General features: G+C 48.7%; 1 protein-coding gene across 2 annotated transcripts in view; it reads left to right on the forward strand.

Annotated features, from left to right (window-relative positions):
* The first annotated feature begins 213 nt into the window (after positions 1-213).
* Wdr25 (WD repeat domain 25) overlaps positions 214-14,090 on the forward strand; it is a 134,936-nt gene continuing 121,059 nt past the window's right edge. The window contains exons 1-3 of one of the 2 annotated variants that reach the window (XM_029484840.1): positions 227-247; positions 3,554-3,651; positions 4,018-4,837. In XM_029484840.1, the coding sequence (XP_029340700.1) occupies positions 4,040-4,837 (798 nt within the window). In that variant the 5' untranslated portion in view covers positions 227-247; positions 3,554-3,651; positions 4,018-4,039. Of the gene's footprint in view, positions 248-3,553; positions 3,652-4,017; positions 4,838-14,090 lie in introns of both variants that reach the window. The other variant, XM_021179104.1, reaches the window with a different exon arrangement.

Consider the following 14,090-nt stretch of genomic DNA (forward strand, 5'->3'; position numbering starts at 1 on the left):
ACCCCCTTCGGCCCCACCAGTCAGCACCCCCAGGTTCAGCCACCGGTACCTCTTGGGCGTCCGTGGAAACACCAGCCGGCTGGAATAACTTCCGGTCTCGGCATGCCGCCATTGGCTGTCCAGGCAGAGGCGGGCAGAACCCATCTCCGATTGGCTGAGATTGCCGGCGTCGTGGTGGAACGCGACTGGGCGGCCCGAGTGCTGGCCGGACCGCTGTAGGGGTGGACCAAGAGCTTCCGTGTGTGTGGTGAGCGGCGGGCCCAGGAGGGAGGGGGCCGGGATGTGGCGGCCGCATGCTTCCCGCTTCTTAGCGCCGGGCTCAGCCCGCTGCTTGCCTTCCTGTTCTTCCCGTTCATCTCTAGAGTGCTGTGCTCTGAACTCCTTACCCATTAGTGTTGACAGCTTGGCTAACTTACTCATCCTTCAAAACCCGTGTCTGTTTTTTTGTTTCCCATCCTGTATCCGTGGCCTCTGGGACAAGATCCGTGTGAATTTCTACCCACATCAGATCTATCATAGTGCCTAACACTGAGTAGGAAACTAGGACCCGTGTGTTGAACGGGAAAATTCTGTCTTTAACTTCCCCAGTTCCCTGCCCCATCACCTTGCTGTCTGCAAATACATCTAGATTGAGGCTTCTTGGACAGTGAGCTAAGCACACAGGACACCCTGCTCCACGCATCCGTGCTCCCCTTAGCTTTTCAGTATTCAGCTTCAGTTCTCAGTCCTCTTTTTTCCCCCATTTAGCCTCTTCCTCTTGGTTTCACCACACCCCCTTTTCTCATAGCAGTTTCTGGACTTGGGTACAAGATGGCTACCATCATCTCCTAAACGGTGTGCATCTCTCTCAGCCTTCTCCCTTCATGTATGTTTTCTTGACTCACCCTTGACTCCTCTTCATTGGTATTGGTTCTGTTTTAGTCACAGTATTGTGAACACCGTAGTTCCCTCAACCTCTTCAGAGCGTCACACTGGTGTAGTCTCTCTGAGACCTGTCTCAGCTCCAGAAAAAGATGCAGTCTTGGGCCCAGCTACCCTGTATCCTTTTCCTCTTGAGTTCACAAGTCTACGACATCTTCTGGCTCACGAGTCAGGGATGTTTTGTCTTCTATGGCTTGGGAGTGTGCTGAATGAAGGACATCATTTACTGTTTTGCCTACTGTGGCAGATGTTGAGTGAGAGAATGAAATCTATGTGTGGTGCATCTGGTGTCCTGTCCCTTGCTGTCGTTCATTTTCTATCCCCTGTGGAGCTGATGGGCCACACTGTCCTCAGATCTGCTATGGGCCTCTTTTGTGAGTCTACCCTGCAGATAACCGTGTAGCTTAAAACCCAGGCTGTGACCGAGCTCTATATAGTATGGTGGTGGGAATCAGATGGGTTTCATTTGAGGAACCAGGAGATTGGCCTCAACTCCCTGCTGAATATGTAGAGATCAAATTATTTGCAGAGCATGGGTCTATCTCTGTGTGGCTAGTCTCCAGTGGGATCTTAGTTTGGTTGGAGAGTGGAAAGCTGGTTTTAGAAGTCCTTTTTAGAAGATGTTTCTAAATGTGGACATTGTTACCTGCCTGGATTTGGCTGCTGGTAGGAATGATAACTACAGGCCTTGGATGATGAGCAGACTTGTATGGCAGTGGGATTCTTAGGGCAAATAATGCCATTAGTGGACAGACGTGAAAGGCTTTGAGTGGAATTTTGGAGCCCAGTGTGTGATCTGACATGGTGATATATACTTGTAATCCCAGCACTCTAAAGGCTGAGGCAGGAAGACTGGACTAAGACCAGCCTGGCTTATACATAGTGAGGACTTGTAATGGGCTAGAGAGTTTCATCTGTTAAAGACACTTGTTTTGAAATCATGAAGACCAAAGTTTGGATCCCAGCACCCATGTAATAAGCCATTTCACACTTGCTTGTAACCAACCTGTAAGAGGTCACAGATAGACTATGCCTCGAATAGATGGAAAGTGAAACAGCACAGGACTCCATCTTCTGGCCGCCTTGTATGTAGGAGCACAGGTTTGCACATTCCATAGGCATGCATACACTCACACAGCAAACACACAAGCATAAAAAAAGAAGCGGGCTAGCTGGTCCATGGCCCAGGCTTGCACTCTGTCCCACTCCACCCTCTGCTGGCTGAGATATGCTCAGCATCCTTATTTTCTTTCTGTCTGTACTCACAGAATTAATACTGAGTTTTAGACCAAGGCAATTCTTACTGAGAAATAGCTGATAGAAATTTGTGAATGCTCAGAATTCCAGGAAAAACTTTTGAATGGAAATTCAGTACTCTGTGAACCTATGCATTTGGGGTGAAACAAACAGATTTGGATGCCATGTTTAGAATTGCTCTTGCCACAGTTGGGTGGACTGGTGCCTTAGGACCCAACCCTGGGCTTTGTACGTTCCCCGGGCGGTACTCTGCAGTTGCTCTGCTTCTCTGGATGAGGATTTTTTGTTTGTTTGTTTGTTTGTTTTTAGAGACAGGGTTTCTCTGTGTGACCCTGGCTGTCCTTGAACTCACTCTGCAGATCAGGCTGCCTCGAACTCAGAAATCCACCTGTCTCTGCCTCCTGAGTGCTGGGATTATAGGTGTACACCATCATCTCTAGGCTGAAGTTGTTGTTTTTAAAGACTGGGTCTTGCTAGGTATCCCAGGGTGGCCTTGAAGTCATAATCCTCCTGCCTCAGCATCACGAATGCTAGGCTCAAAGGTGGGTGCTGCCATACCCAGCTCCCTGTTGTCCTCGTGCTCTTTTTCTACATTCTCTTTCTTCTCTTCTGCTTTAGCAGTGCGGAGGGGCAAACCCAGAACCTTGCATGTGTTAACAAGAATTCTGTCAGCGAGCTTTAGCCCCAGCCCCACAGAGGTTTCCATTTAAAAAATTATCTGTAAAGCCAGGAAGTGGAGGCCCAGGCCTTTAATCCCAGCACTAAGGAGGCAGAGGCAGGGGCAGGGGCAGGGGCAGGGGCAGGGGCAGGAGGCAGGAGGCAGGAGGCAGGAGGCAGGAGGCAGGAGGCAGGAGGCAGGAGGCAGGAGGCAGGAGGCAGGAGGCAGGAGCGCAGGAGCGCAGGAGGCAGGAGGAGGCAGGAGGAGGCAGGAGGAGGCAGGAGGAGGCAGGAGGAGGCAGGAGGAGGCAGGAGGAGGCAGGAGGAGGCAGGAGGCAGGAGGAGAGGCAGAGGCATCTCGGTAAGTGTGAGGTCAACCTGGTCTACAGAGCAAGTTCTAGGATACCCGAAGCTACCCAGAGAAACCCTGTCTGAACACACACACACCCCACCCCACACACTATAACTAATTATTTCTACTTAATAGGAGACCCATTTATTTTTTACTACTACTTGGGTTTTTATATATTATGTAATGTTTAAATTAGGGTTAACATATATACCTTGCCAAGTATCATCCCCCCCTTTTTTTTAAAACAAACAAACAAACAAACCTTTTATTGTATACATAGCTGGGAGACAGCATGCGTCTTAAGGCTCACATGCTGAGGTCAAGGGAAAATTTTCATGAGTTGGTTTTTCTCTTTCCACCATGTAGGTTCCAGGGACCGAGCTTAGGTGTGATGACGAGCGCCTTTAATCCACTGAGTCATCTTGCAGCCCAAACTATATTTTTTAGTTTCCCCTTTTAAAAAGGTATGTCTCCTATTTTTAATTGCGCGCATGCACCTATTGTCGGTGTGTGAGCTTGTACATGTGAGTGCAGGTAGTCATGGAGGTCAGAATAGGGCATTGGGTCCTCAGGAACCAGGGCTGCTGTGGCTGTGAGCTGCCCAGGGTGGGTCCTCTGGGAAAGCAGTACACGCTGCTAATTACTGAGCTACCTCTCCTGCGCCGAACATAATTTCTCTATGTTGAAATATCTGAAATTCTTTTTTGTTCTGTATGAGTTTGTGCTTGTGGAGTTTGATGTCTTTGACCTTCAAGGGGACATCCTGCCCCGAAGTGCAGAACGACTCACGTTATTAACGGTTGCTAACTCTTGATCTTGTTTACTTCTAGGAAGTCACCTTTGTGTGACTGTATGGCCTCGCTGGTAGCATATGATGATTCTGACTCTGAGACCGAGGCTGACCCTGCCAGAAGTGGGGACGCTGCAGGTCAGATAAGTGACGCCTCTAGTATGAGCAGGCCTTCTGGGATGGGGTTTGCATCTAGCACAGTGGGCGTGACCAAAGAGGGGGCACAGCACACAGGGAACTCTCCTAATGAAGACCCAGGGATGCAACGTCTGCCGCTGGCTCGGCTCTGGAGAAGTGACCCTGGGTCTTGTCCCAGCCAGAGGCTACAGTGGCCCTCAAAGGAACCTGATACCACTTTCCCTCCCAGTGAGCCTCCTCGTCCTTCTCTGTGGATGAGCCGGGCTCCAGTCGGCCACGTGCCCCTAGCAGCTGCCTGCCTTAAGCCACTAAAACCTGCCTGGGACGTCCTCAGACCTTCTTCTCACGATCAAAGCACATTTGAAAGCACAGCTGGAAATGCCAACTCTTCTCAGAGGAAAAGGGGTGAGGACTGTGTGCTTCCCTATATCCCCAAGAGGCTGAGGCAGCTGCAAGCGCTGAATCCAGAAACAGGCGGGGGCAAAGATGGAGAGCCCCCGGGACCTCCTGCGGGGTGTGCCCCGGCCCCACTCTGCGTGGCTCCCACAGTGTCTGAGTTCATCCAGCCATATTTGAACAGTCAGTACAGAGAGACTACGGTCCCCAAGAAAGTGCTTTTCCACCTGCGAGGCCACAGGGGCCCGGTCAACAGCATTCAGTGGTGTCCAGTCTTTTGCAAGAGCCACATGCTTCTCTCTGCTTCCATGGACAAAACCTTCAAGGTAAGACAAGGGAAAACAACTCCCAGTGGCTCTTAGGTGTAAGCAACTGGGATGCTATACTGATTCGAGTCAGGCAGGCAGTGGGTGGGCACAGGCTACACACTCTCTTTGGAAATTTCTGTAGTTCTCTTTGGTACATTGGAGAGAGTTCTCTATGATCAGCCTCAGATCTTTGGTCTTTCCTGCCTCATTCCTTTCTTTCCCAATACTGCCTTGCACTACAGTATTAATAAATTATAGTATGACTAGATGATAAACATTTTACTTCATTTGCTAGTAGTATACATATATTTTAATTTCAAGACAGTGTTTCTCTGTGTTGCTTTGGCTGTCCTGGAACTTGCTCTGTAGACCAGGTTGGTCTTGAACTTACAGATATCCTCCTGCATCTGTTGGGATTAAGGGCTGCACTAGTACTGCTCAGCATGCACACAGTATTTTAATTCAAGTATGTCCTAGTTCATTTCCTTTCCTATGGTTGGACATTTTGTCACATTTAGTAGCACATCCCATGAACTACAGTGTTGTAAGCATGTTCCTACCTACATATTCCCCTGCCAGAGCCTGATATTTATTTATAGAGGGTCCCCCAAAGTAGTAGTTCAGGCTTGCCTATAAGGCTTAGGGCCCCTATGAGAGAGGGGGGAGGGGCAGGGGAGGGGCAGAGAGGAGAGGGGGAAGAAGAGAGGAGAGAGGTAGAAGAGGTAGATGTTCTATTGCCTGTGAGGTCAGAGAAATTAGACATCTGTTTTCTGCGGGATACAGTTTGTTTGTTTGTTTGTTTGTTTTTTGACAGGCTCTCATGGTGTGGCTAGCCCTGACTGGCCTGGAATTCACTATGTAGACCAGACTGGCCTCAAAGGTAAAGAGATCTGCCTGCCTCTGCTTTCTAAGTGCTGGGATGGAAGATATGTACCACCATGCAATAAATGTAACTGCAGCTTGTAACTGCAACTTATAGCCAGCAGATTAAAGAAGCCTGAGATGTATGGAACAAATAAGCTATAGGGGCTGTAGTAAAATCACATCTCCTCCAGTGCTCCCGGCACTGAATACTGCCTCTCTTCATCTTTTGCTAATAAGCTGTGATGCCTCTTCTTATTTCTCCTTGGGAGAGAATGGCTTCCCACAGCCTGTACAGGGTAGCTGGCCTCTGGCCTAAACGGGTCTCCCTCTGAGTCTGATATCTTGTCTTTGAAAGGGACACTTATACCTGTGTCACATGATCACTTGAGAAATGTGTTTTCAAAAGCATGTAGTGTAGGCTGGGGAGGTGGTTCATTTAGTAAAGTTCTTGTGATCACAAGCACTTGATTCTCAGTATACACATGAAAGGCGGGTGGGTAAGCAGGGCCTGGTGGTGCATACCTTTACCCAGAACTCAGGAGGCAGAGGCAAGGGGATCTCTGTGAACTTGAGGCCAGCCTGGTCTACAAAGCAAGTCCAGAACATCTAGAGCTTGTTACACAGAGAAACCCTGTCTCAACCCCTCCTCACAAAAAGATAGGTGCCTACTTGTAAACCTAGTCTAGGTAGGTGGAAAGAGGTGGGTCCTTCAGGTTCTCTGGTCAGCCAGCTTAGCTCACCTGTACTGGTGAAATACAGGCTGGTGAGAGACTCAGTCTTAAAAAACAAGGCTGGTGCCTGTCTTAGTTAGAATTACTATTGCTTTGATGAAATACCAAAAGCAAGTTGGGGAGGAAAGGGTAATTTGGCTTACACTTCTACATAGTAGTCCATCATCAAAGGAAGTCAGGGCAGGAACCTAGAGGCAGCAGATGATGCAGACTATGAACTTGGCCCTCCACCATCAACCACTAGTTAAGGAAATGCCTCCGACGATACTTACAGCTTGACCTTATGGAGGAATTTTCTCTCTTGAGGTTCCCTCCTTCAAATGACTCAAGCTTGTGTCAAGTTGACATAAAACAATCTAGCATAATGCCTGAAGAACAACAGCTAGGGGCTGGAGTGGTGGCTCAGCAGATCAGGGGCTAAAAACACTGAGGCAGGAGGATCTCCGTGAGCTTGAGGCCAGCCTGGTCTACAAAGCAAGTCCAGACCAGTACTAAAAGGTTCAATTCCCAGCAGACACATGACAGATCACAGCTGTCTTTAGCTCCAGTTCTAGTAGATCTGATACCTCCAGACAGACAATATATACAAGCAAAACATTAATGCATGTGAAATAGAAATTGTGAAACAGAAATAAATAAAATTTAAAAAAAAAAAAGAAAACCAGCCAAAGTTGTCCTCTGACAACTATGTTTTGAGCCCCAACCTACCAGTACCAGAAGGCAGTTTGGTGGGAAGAGAAGACCCAAATGCTTAGAAGTGAGCTAGGTCTGTGGGTGTAGACAGACATTTACAGACCATGCAGAGACTCCTGTTTGGCTCTAGCAAGGCTGATGTGTTCTCTTCAATTCTTTGAGCCAGGCTTTGGTGCTTCTGTGGTGTTGGGCTATGTAATCTATGTGAGGGACGTTCAGTGGTCTGGGTGGCTCATGGCAATCCTGGACTGACCCAGAGTCTTGAGAGCCTGATGCCCAGAGGCCCGTCTGAGGGTTTCAGTTGGGCCCAGGCTCCTAGCAGTGTCTGGCTGGCTCTGGAGTACACAGGACACCCTGACTTTGAGCTCACCTAATTGCTGAAATTATTTCCTCCTGTGTCCTGTCTTCTCCAGGTTCCTTTCCCTTTGCTTCTTGCTTGACCAGTTTCTACTGGTCAAGACCCAGCTCAGAACAGGGCCAATGAAGAGTGTTTATCTATTCTGTGGTCTTAGGTTGGGCAGTGTGCCAGGAGCAAGAGCTACATTGAGCCAGATGGGACATGTCTTTCCTGTCGGGACGCCCTCCCCCACCCCAAGCTGTGTTCATTCTTAGCCTTCCCTCTTCCCACAGTTTCCTGTGCACTCTCCAATATTTGAATGTAGAGGTCCCTGCCTTCTAGATGAGCCTGGACCAGCCCCTGGGTTCCTTCTCCAGCCCCTCAGGACTGAGGGATGGAGCGGGTTGCTTTACAGTAGGCTGGCTTTCCTGATGCTTAATGCCCTTGGCAAGGAAGGCCTGAAGGTTCTCTAATAGCATGAATACCTACATATTCTGTATCTACAGTATCAAGTAAGCTCATGGCTCCTGGTGGGAACTTAGCTGTAGTTCTAGAGTAGGTTATACAGTCCTTTCTCTTGGCCACTAGAGAGGGGAGGGCAGCCTGGCAGATGTGGGGAACTATTGCGCAAGAAGGTGGGAGAGGTTGCCGTGGTTATCATGTCTTTAACCTATGATGCCTCCTCATGGAGAGGTCAGGTGTCTCCTCATGAGTGCCGACCTGCCAACTACCTGTGCACTGATGGGAAGAGGTAGACCTGAGCCCAGTGGAGTTGGTCTTTACCTGAAGGCCCCATTGGTAGAACTGAACAGCTTGCCTACCCTGGGTCATCATTACTGACAAGAGGCTTCAGTTTCCTGAAGAGATACTATGAGTATCCTTCTGCTGTTTGTTTGTTTTTGTTTTTGCTGGGGGCTTGAGTTCAGGACCTTGTGCGAAAAGTGAACACTCTACCACTGAGCTATTCCTAACCCCATGATGATATTGTGTGTGTGTGTGTACATGTGTGTGTGTGTGTGTGAGAGTACATGTGTGTGTGTACATGTGTGTGTGTGTGTGTGAGAGAGAGTGCGTGTGTGTGTACATGTGTGTGAGAGTACATGTGTGTGTGTACATGTGTGTGTGTGTGTGTGTGTAGGTGGAGGACAGAGGGCAGCTTTGGATATTGTTCCTCAGTTGTTCTTTTTAAGATAGACTAGGTTGGCCAGCTGGCATGTCCCAGGATCTGCCTGTCTGTTTCCCCAAAGCTGGGATTCCAGGATTATATGACTGTGCCTAGCCTTTTCACATGAGTTTTGGGAGTTGAATTCCTGTCCTCCTGCTTGTAAAGCAAGCACTTTTCAGATTGACCATGATGACTTTATTTTTAAAAATTGTTTACTTTTTGTATGTGTGTTTGGGGGGCACATGAGTGCTATGGTACATGTGTGGAGGTCAGAGAACAACTTTGGGGGGGGGGGTCAGTTCTTCTTCCACTATGTCACTGTTGGGGATTGGGCTTGGTGGCAAGTGCCTTTACTTGATAAATCATTTTGCTCACCCCAAAGATTTTTTTTTTCTTTAGGACAGTATCTCACAAGGTAGCCCTGGCTGCCTTGTTATTCATTACGAAGATCAAGCTAGCCACGACCCCATAAAGACCTGCCTCTCTCTTCCTTCAGAGCGCTAAGAGAAAGGCAAGTGCCACCATGCTCCATGTTGTTTTTTAAGAGAGAGTGAGTTGGCACCTTGGCTCTGGGTGTGGTGAAGAAAAGTGTGCCAGGACTGGTGTGACACTTCACGGCCAGAAGAGGTCGCAGTTGGGCTGCCTGGGATGACAAGAAGCCTGAGTTTAGGGCTGTGTGTGGGATGCTGATGTGTGGCCTGTCCCAGGAGGCATGTGGGCCGGAGGTGGTGATGCTAGTGTGAGACTCCTTGGCTGCCAGGAAGCTTGAGGGAGTTCCCTACCCCCATGTCTACTCCCCAGTACATCCAAGGGATGGCCTCGGGCAAAGACACTTGCTGTAGTTGAGTTGTTGTCAGTACTGACCATGCATGCTAGGAGCAGAGTCTCCTGATCTTTATGAAAATTCAGGTTTTTATAAGCCAGGGGTGACTATCAAGCTGGAACCCGAGCAGAGGCTTTAATAAGATGTCTCACAGTTTTAGTGATTAGGGTTGTTTGGAAAATCATTTTGTGTAAGTGGGGCTCTCAGTAAGTTCGGAATGCAGAATGAATAGTAGGAACCAATAAGCTGTGGTGGGAAGATGGGTTAGGGCATGGAGGGCTCAGGTGGGCACCTGAGGATGGAAGTTCTACCCTAGGCCTGCAGGTTGGTATGTGGCCTGCTGAGTGGCGGCTGCGTTTTCCTCCCTGATGTCAGGTCAGAGATGCCTGTGGTTATAAACCAAGCCCCAGTGTTCCTGTGAGGTGGAGGTGTGATGTGTGCTTGGTCTTCCTGGCCTGGGTGCTGGCACTCAGGATATGAACAACTGGGTGGGACCTGGCATGTGCATGGCATGTGTCACTCAGGGTGCTGGGGCTTTGCTCCCATCCCTGCCAGCGGTGGCTCACTGTATCTGAGATGTTCAACAGGCGGTAAGCTTTGTAAATGCAGAAGTCACACCAGACCCATTTTTATATTCTCCGTAGCATCTGGCATGAGATTTGTTCCATGTTAAGTGATCAATGAAGATTTAAAGACATTTTTTGGATTTCACTGCTTTGATTTAGGAGGGTTTGTTTGTGCACATGCAAAAATCCTGCTCACCTCTAGGGGGCACAGTAAGACTTGCTATCTTTTGCCCATCCAAGCTTCTAGAATGTGGTAGAATCCTTGACTCCCCGTAACATTTACTGAGATGATTTTTCTCTGATCCGGAGCAAGCCAGCTCCGTCCATCTGACTGATGTGAGGAGCCAAGTGCCGGTCTTTCGTCGCCTTAAAGCTCGGCTTTGGAGGAACACATTTCAGCTAGGCACATTACGGTGGAAAGATATGTATTTTAATATGCTCTAAATGTTCTGTGAGCTGTAAAATGTGCTTATATTAGTTTTGAAAAATTTACAGCCAAAGCAATTAAGTAAAATAAAACAATGAGTCACAGGCCCCGAAGCGCTGCTCCGCTGTCGCAGGCGGTGATCCTTCTGCCCTCCTCCGTGAGCTCGAGGCTTTCCTGGCTTTAGTCCCAGCACAGACACCTTTATGCTCTCTTTTCATTTCTCCGTGAACTCGCTGGGCTCTGCATGTTTGAACACCCACTGCACGTAAAGGTAGAATTCAGCCTTTGATGCCTTTTCTAAGGGAAAAAGGCAAACACAGACAGCCTTGCCTGGCTGTCCATGCAGAGGCTGGGCCAGGCCCCCCAGGGGACTCCCTGCTGCACCAGCGTGCTTCCTGCAGTGGGGACGAGTTCTTACTTAGGCAGGTTTGTACATAAAGCTTGTGAGCTGCGTGTTATTAATTTGCTTTATTCTAGATTTTTCTTCAATAACAAATAGCAAGCTTCTGTAACATATTTTTAAAAAGGCAAACTGAGGCTTACTGGCGAAACTTGACTGACTCAGATAAATGAGATACGAAGGAGAAAAGAGACATCACTGCTTGTACTGCCCTGGTCATGGTGCATCACTAGGCCGCCCAGTCTGGCTGCTGCATCCCGCATGTTGACACAGGCCAGCTGATCATTGCTATCTTGCCCTCCACCAGATTGTCTTTTGTATTGTTTGTGGGGCATAGCTCAGAGGTGGACTGTCTGCCCTGCAGGCAGAGGACCTGGGGTTCCATCCCCACTCCCCCAAACAAAGTCCCCACTGAAAAACTGTCCACAAACAGTTTTCTGACTGTCTCTTTCCTCACACTTGCCCTTGTCTCTCCTGTAGCTTCTGGAGTCCATTTTAAAGCAAGTAGTCCTGCCGTGATCACACTGTGCATAAATGCCATCTTTTCTGCTGCTTAATGTAGTGAAGATGGGCTTTGCACTGTCGGTTGGCAGAAGGCCTGTGTGTGGGAAATGGAACCTTAAACTGGCTGGCCTTTGGTGCGTGACTCTACTGCTGCTCAGTACTGCTGTGACTTTGCATAAGATTACTTGGTCTCACTGATCCCCAGGTATCATGGTAAAGGAGAGAGAATGGCCATCAATGAGGACTGTTGCCACAGATATGGGAAGAAATGATCTAGTCCAGTCCCTGGCATAAGCAAGAATTTACCCCCTTGTACCCATATTGATTGGTTAAAACACAAATGTGCAAAAAAAACTCCTCAGTTAAGAGTCTGCTGACGGAATGCAGTTCTGCTTTTGTGAATCTCTTCAGAGTCTGTTTTTGTACATATGGATTTTTAAAGAGTTTCAGCCTCAGTGTTCCTGAGATAAATCCCTTTAAAATGCATGGAGTTTCTGAGATCAATGCTACTGAGCTGCCTTTGTCGTCCTTTGGAGTATTTTGTGCATCCGCCAGGTCCTGCTGAGGCCGGCCCAGGTGCCAGGCGCTCACACTGGCCACTGGATGGTGGACGGTTGCTTGAGTCCAAAGTCAAGCCTCCGCAGCTCTGGGGAAGCAACCTCTTAGGAGACCCAGGAGGGAGCTATGCTGCCTCCCTCAGGCAAGTTGCCTTCAGAGGTAGCTGAAGGCTCTGCGATGGAGGCAGGTGACCCCAGCTGGTGCTTTCTCGTGCTGATCACCAGCTCTATGGTGACCAGGAGCACATGAGGGAGCAGGGTGTCAGCAGCTGCACTGGGTCCACCACATGCTGCTAGGCACAGCTTTTAACACACAGCAGAGCTGAAACTTATTCCCAGTTACGCAGCAGGCAACATGGGGCGGGCAGGGAAGGGGGGGGGGCAATAGGCTACAGAGACTGAGCCAAGCTGGCAAGCTGTCCCTCCTCCACCTCTGGAAACGCCCAGTGGAAAGCAGCCCTTTCTCCCAGATGGGCCCAGGCTCTCTCCAGCCTCACTACTTGGGCTTTGTTAAGGGGCAGGGGGAGCAGAGATGATTTCCACGGTGGCTTGGATTTGCATTTTTATATATTACAGGATCTCACTGATTTATCATTGTTAGTGGATCTGATTATATTAGGGTATCTTGGATGTGCTTTGTAAAAAGTGATATATTTCACATTCAAAGACAAGGAATTTATGGATCCAAGTGCCAGAGCGAGGGTTTAGTTCAGTTTTGAAAGAATTACTCTTGATGGATTTTTACGAAATGAGGTTGAGAAGTGATTTGGTGCGTGGAGGAAGGAGCTAGGGAGCATTATGCAGATGATTGGCAATTTATTCCGAGCACGAGGCAGATCTGTTGGAAATGAGAGGCGCAGCTGGGTAGGAGGGGCGGGTCGTGGTGGTGGGCGTCTGGTATTTGGGGAGTGAATGATTAACAGTGAGTGCATGGAGGGTAATTAGGTGAAGGCAAGGGGAGAATTTGTTGTGTGTGTTAACATGCACACACACTGGCACATGGGGAGATCATCTGGTTCTTCTTCAGGTGGTGGAGACCAAGGGAGAGAAGGAGTTGCCCTGGGGCACACAGTTCTGGAGTCTGCTTACTCCTCTCTTCCCTCTCACCTTCCTGGGAAGGTTGAGAGTCCCCTGTGTTGTCCTGCAGTGACTTAGGTGTCAATAGTCAGGCTGCAGAGCCTCTGGGAAGAGTTGGCAGCTTCTGGGCTGGAACTTTCTTTTCGTGGGAGGTGAAGTGTTTCTGACACCCTCTTCCCTCTAGTGAAAACCGAGATGAGTTTGAGACCAATACTGGAGATGCTTCTGGTTCCCTTTACTTTACTTGAGGCTCTCAGAACCAACACGAGCTGACTGAGAGCAGCGCAGTAGCTAGCCCTGTGTGCTTTCTGCTTTCTGGGAGCCTTTGTGGTTGAACTTGACCAGTTTTGTGCACCCAGGGCAGCTCATGTGCAAGCGGTGCCAGGCACGAAGGTGCTGGCCCTCTCCTCGGGGAGCGCGTCTCAGCCAATCTCATCCTGTGTCATTAAGGGGAGAATAGAGCAATTTGGAAAAATGCTTTTAATGTAATTGAAAAATGCAGATTGCAAAATTGGCACACTTAGGAGTTGAGACAGTCTAGTGAATTATTTCTTGTTGCTTTTAAAACTTGGACAAGGAAGACTCTTAAAGGAGCCTGTGTAGTGCCTGGTGATAGCGAGACCCTTGGCGTCTTAGAAAAGGGGGTAGTTCTATATTTCATTTTGCTTCATTGTAAAAGTGGTCAGATTTTGAGAAGAAAATTGGAGAAATGAAAAGCCTTGGCACTTGCACTTGTGTGACAGCCGGAATGCATCCAGACCCTCGCTCTCTTCTGGGCTCTCTCTTTCTTTGAGTGGACCATCAGGCTCTAGTCACACCATTGGGACTTCTGTAACCCACACTACAAAACTGAGATTACACAGTCTTCAGAGCTAGGTGTGCTGGTATTTGCCTAAAATTCCAGCATTTGGGTGCCTAGGGCAGGAAAGAAGTTTGAGGCTAGTCCAGGTTACAAAATCAAGACTCTGTTTCAGACGAAGCATGTATACCACACACACACACATACACACACACACACACACACACACATACACACACACATACACACACACACAGACACATACACACACACATACACACACACATACACACACATACATACACACACACACATACACACACATACA

The sequence above is a fragment of the Mus caroli genome, chromosome 12, assembly GCF_900094665.2.
Source record: "Mus caroli chromosome 12, CAROLI_EIJ_v1.1, whole genome shotgun sequence".
NCBI classification, from domain to species: domain Eukaryota; kingdom Metazoa; phylum Chordata; class Mammalia; order Rodentia; family Muridae; genus Mus; species Mus caroli.